At 35.7% G+C, this 5,626-nt stretch overlaps 1 protein-coding gene across 1 annotated transcript; it reads right to left on the reverse strand.

The window, feature by feature from the left end:
* Positions 1–4,101: 4,101 nt before the first annotated feature.
* LOC104072554 (cat eye syndrome critical region protein 5-like) lies at positions 4,102–5,523 on the reverse strand (the record flags this gene model as incomplete). Its single annotated transcript, XM_009572059.1, has 2 exons — positions 4,102–4,498; positions 5,335–5,523. Coding segments are annotated over 2 exons (586 nt in total), but the record flags the coding sequence as incomplete, so codon positions are not given.
* Positions 5,524–5,626: the final 103 nt, after the last annotated feature.

Here is a 5,626-nt window from a genome sequence, read left to right on the forward strand (position 1 = left end):
CTGCAACAGATTATTGTGAATTACTCACATCTTTAAGACAAGCTGCCTGGATATGATTTTTTACTAAAAAAATCTGCAATTTGAAAAGATTATTCCGTAACAAGTAGTATCAATAGGTGTAGTAGACTAATTTAATAAATGTAACATCTACTACAAAATAATTATTCCTTTCATTACACTCAAGAGTATTCAAGTTTTGACATGATAAGTTTAATTTTAAATGCAAGTATTTTTTTTTTCATTGGAGATATTTGTTTTTCTTAAAATACAACTCATACGTTCCTCTAACTTTAATTGAAAAATGCTTCTAAAGAAAAACATGGGATACTGAAGACAATACATGACTGGAGTTTAAAATATTGCCAATTTTGTATTAGTAAAAATAAGTACAGAATTTTTTTTGAAAGGCGGTTTTTGAGGTGGTTTTTTTACTAGAACAAAAGGTATCAAGAATAAAAACTACTATGCAAACAAAAGGCAAGTTCTACTTAGAAGAAACCTCAGCAAGATCCTCAAAAGTATTTTTTAAAAGTGATTTCAGTGATCTATTTCTGCCCATCCTGGTCACTTAGGTGTTTCAACAGTACATTTTAAACTTGAAATTAGCATTGTAACATCCAGTAGCTTACCTATGTTATGACTGAAATACACTGAACATAACATGTAGGAAATACTGTCTGTTTCAAAGAGGTAGATGTGAAATCTGAAAACATATTAAAGTAAGTGAAAATCCAGGTCAGAGGACATTCAAGGAAAGGAGAGCAGAAGTTAAGACAGAGTCTTAGTCTTTTTCTTACCTAATATAATATTCATTCATCTCACTCTTAGCTGAATAATTAGAAAGAACATTTCACTAAACTCAGTTTTCCTTAAGAACTCTGAAAAAAGCACCTTTCCAGTACTAGAGATTTGAGATTTCTTCTAAGGATTTCCGCATCTTACTAACAAAGAATCACTGAATTTCACTTTAAAGTACCATAGTAGGAAATGTGAGAAATTACAGTGGTAACTCTGATGCAATGTTTTATGACACTTCTTTTCAAAAAAATTCTCATCTGTACCACTTCCTGAGTGAATAGGAGGCACAAAATTCAAAGACTTAGAAGGCTGTCAGTGTAGCATCTTCATTTGCAAGACATTAAACAATAATATAATGAAAAATGTGTGCTTTTGAGGGGTCACATTAATAAAAAGATAAAGATGACAAGTCTTTTGCTGGAATTCAGTATTAATTCAGTAAAGCAGGTGGAATGGAAGATTTGCCTGAGTCATATACTAGTAGCATCTTGGCACAAATATTTTCACCAGAAATTTAAGTAAAAGTGTAAACTGGGCTGGGACTCCCTGTGGGAGGAACACGCATGCTTTTCTACTCATTTTGCAAAACGTAAGGACCTCTGGCAAGGAGTTTGCTGTACGACTAACACCAGTAATATTTCAAAATTCTAACTGAGGTTTAAGTGCTCAGTGCACATGAACATTGGAACGTGTCGCTGAGGAAGCAGTTTGCGTTCAGGCCCTAGAGCTAGGTCTATGCTGTGTGGTTGCAGTACTAATTAGGGAATACACAATCTAATTCCAATGTACCTAGCTTAGCACTGCAATGAAGTTGTGGGAGCATCTAGCAAGTGGATGCTGTGAAGTCCTTCACCTTTGGCAAGAGCTCCAGGTAAACATCCTCTATGGTAACTCACTATACTCCTTCAAATCCTTCCTTAAAAAATTATTTTTCATGATACATCACCAAAATATTTGCCTAGCTCACTGATACAGCACAACAAGCGTCTGCTACACTAACATTTCTCTTTCGTGTTTTATAGTAATACACATATATATTAATCACCTTTGTCCACCAACTGTAGCAACAACTACCTATTTTTTGTTTTGTGCTGCTACAGCTCCAAATCCAGTGGCACCCTAGCCCACTACTGGGACTCAGTCATACATCCATACAAAGAATCCCATTAAAGAATCACATGGTCTAAGAGGGATATAGACTAAAACCTGTCTTCCTTTCAGTTAAAAACCAGTAGCAGCCTGATTAGCAGCCAAACAGTATTTTTTCTACATATGCATTATAAGTTACTGTTTCCATGAGGGATGAAGTTTAAAAAGTATATACACAGTTCCTTCATGAACCTTTTCAAGTGGTTCATGCATATTCTGGGGAAAAAAAGAAGAAACAAATTGAACATTTTCTGTTCTTCATCAACTTTCACATTTTTATTCCTTGCTTCACTGACAGCCTGAAACCGCTTCCGGTAATAGTTGAAGAGCTCTGCAACATGCTTCAGAATTGAAACAACGCAACTTCAGTGACCCTGACATTTTACAAAACTACAATCTTTACTTAGAAAGATTTGGCATATTTTGCAAATAATTGGCATATTACAGAAAAGTGTTAAAGAAATAGATATATATCTGTATATTGTACCAATTAAAAAAGGCAAGAATGTGCTGCTGTAATACTTTCCCAGTGAAGAAACAGGAAATACACTGTTTAGAGCAGTATCCTTAAACTGGATCCAGCAAGATACATTGAAAGCTACTTATGAAACATTATGAGTGAATGAATCAACAATCCTGATAGTAGAGAGGGGGATTACAGTGGTTTGCAAATGGAGAAAAAACAACAACAAAAAAAATCTGACTTCACAGCAGCAATGTTCTCTTCATAGATGAGGTGCTTAGGGACATGGTTTAGTGGGCATGGTGGTGTTGGGCTGACGGTTGGACTTGATGATCTTAGAGGTCTTTTCCAACCTTAATGATTCTATGATTCTATGACGTGAGTTTTCAGATTTTGATTTCAGGATAATAAGCAGTGAACAAGTTGGCCAGGAAATCATTTCACTTTATGCCACCATCTATCAATCAATGCTTTTAAGATAGCGTTCTGCTAGTTCTGCAAGAACTTGGGAAAACTGAAGACCCACAGATTTTTGTTTGTACAATTTCTAATCTGGAAAAAAAAAATAACCATAAAAACCTAACTAGCCCCCAAGGTGATGTTAAATGACACCATATACTGTGTTATAACAAATTAACACAAAAATATTTTCAAAGACATCTTTTGGATGAAAACATTTTAAAGTATTTTACAAAAATAACATAAACTACTTTTTTTTTTTTCCAAATGAACAGCTATAAAATCCATGAACCAAACAACATATAACATTGACACAAGATGAAATATATTACACTAAAGGCCAGTTAATTACCACAGTGGTATGAAGCTTCAAGTAAATTACTAGGCACTTTTTGCCCAAAGAGTAGTCACTCATTCAGTGGAAAGGTCCAACTGACAGAAACGCCTGAAACATAATTGCTAAAGCTTTCCAAGATTCTAAATTCCTCAAAAAAGTGCAGATAAAAAGGCAAAGACAAAAAGGCCACATATTATGCCACACGGGACACCTAATGTTAGCTGCTTTCCTTACATGACTGTGTTCAACTTAGCTGGAGTTCCAAAAATGGTGTTAACAAGTCAGCCTTCTCCATCTTACATGGGCATTTCTGTTAAGGCTTTACATGCCAGAGCAGAGAGAAGCAATAGCAGCTCCAGACGCATGGGAAAACAGATAGAAAGGCTGCAGGATTATAGGTGAGCAAGTACAAAGCAGCAGAACAGACTTGAACTTCGCTCTGATTTGGAAGAGCACTCGTTATTGCAGAATACAAAGCAGTAATACATGTTGTGCTCTGTACCAGCCAATTTGTAATTGTGTGAATGACCCAGCACCACAATCCGATATTCTCAAGATCCCCAATATCTAGAAGCTCAATCTTCCAGCAAACAAAAGAATGCACTGTCATGTAGGAATTTAAGTACCAGTAACATGCATAAGTTACTATGAAAAACTGCTATTAAAATACCTAACATAATAGGCTAGGATAGGAAGACAATAAAGGGCAACTAAAGCAAGTAATTACGTATGTCAAAGTACTTTAAAAAGCATTATTGATATTTAATATAAGATTGTATTAATTTAAAAGTTAAAAATTTTAGAAAGCAGCAGTTTGCGGCATGATTTTAAAGCACAGTTTGTTTTTTGGGAAGAAAAGCATAGCACTGAGTAGTCCTTAAGAAATCACGTCATCTCAATTAGGTGCAAAGTTCTCCAGCTGGAAGACCAGGTCTACAGCAGCATCAACATCTGGTACAATATGATCTGGTTCTACCAAACCAGAATCAAATCTAAAATCTCTGTGGCCGTGGAACACTGTTTCAGTTATGCTCTCCCTGGTATCCAAGGGTACCTCTGTGTGAGGGTTGTAAACCCCAGTACAAACAAGAACAGATCTACAACGGGCAGCAGCTGCAGATGCTAATTCAGTCTCCCAACTGTTGTCTAATTCATCGTCCTGAGAGACAGTGGCAGATCCTCTGCCACCAGCAACTTTGGCCTGAATCCGTGATTTTGAACCTTTCCTGGAGTTCTCTTCCAGATAGCGATTGTAAAGGTTAGCACCATAGACATCAGTCATGAGATTATCTCTGGAAACGTAAGAAGAAAGTTCAGTCAGCAGTGCAATGTTAGTTGTCAAATTTCAATTTTATGAAAGACATTTTTACAGTTTCGATTTAACAGTTTATTTTATACTTTACATAACTTTATGTGGAAGTATGCAGATAGGAAAAAATCCAATCCTATAGCTATTTTATAACACCACTGTCATTAAGCGTGACATATGACAGAAGTGAATAACTCTCCATATTGAAATTGCAGACTGGGGCAGGGGGAGGGGAAATCAAGGATAGGTATTAGCAGTCCATGAATGAGCTTATTATATTTCCAAACATCTTGGAGATCCTGGAACAGTCTTGAATACAATACAGCTTTATCTCTTTCTATAAAAAGGATTCTATGATGTGACAGCACGCACAGTAGCATATGACTGAGCTTAACAACCTCACAAATAAATTCTAGCTCTACATTGCCAAATAACCATCATTTACTCAAAGCTTGTTGGTGTTATACCACTAAACCTAACAAAACAAAACACCCATGCAACTTCTTTTTGTTAGATTTACACAGCCTATTACAGAAATTAAAACAAAAATAATTTTTAAAAAATCAGGAGAAATCTTAGTTGCATATAAACCACTTTTTGTGCTTCTACAGAAATTACACATAGAAAGAGTGAAGTATTATTAATTTTCAAGATTAGAAACAGTGATGCTCGAAAACATTACAAAAAGTACACCATAGCACCAAGAAGGAGGTCCCAATGGTATAAGAAACAAAGTAGTAAGAGTTGTGTATTTTTCATTGCTGGTACATAAGTTGCGAGTAATTTCCTGATGAACTTGTTAGACTTATGATACCTTACCCGACAGCATAGAGAGTTTGAATAGGTTGCTTCCACTGTCTTTCTGCTGCCTGAGCCCTGATGAGGTATTCCGCGTACTGGTAGGTCAGTTTGCTAGGTTTGCCCATTAAGGCCTCGTATTTCAGATCTTTGCCAGTGATCTTCTTGTAAATGTTTTCCAAACAAACCATGAATGTTCCATGCCCAAACCTACACAGATATAAAGAGAAATCAAATCATATTAAGTACCGATAAAAAAACCAAGACTTTTTAATTTCATGATCTTTTAGGAATCATAGAATCATAGAATCAT

The sequence above is a fragment of the Fulmarus glacialis genome, unplaced genomic scaffold (genome assembly GCF_000690835.1).
Source record: "Fulmarus glacialis isolate BGI_N327 unplaced genomic scaffold, ASM69083v1 scaffold13722, whole genome shotgun sequence".
NCBI classification, from domain to species: domain Eukaryota; kingdom Metazoa; phylum Chordata; class Aves; order Procellariiformes; family Procellariidae; genus Fulmarus; species Fulmarus glacialis.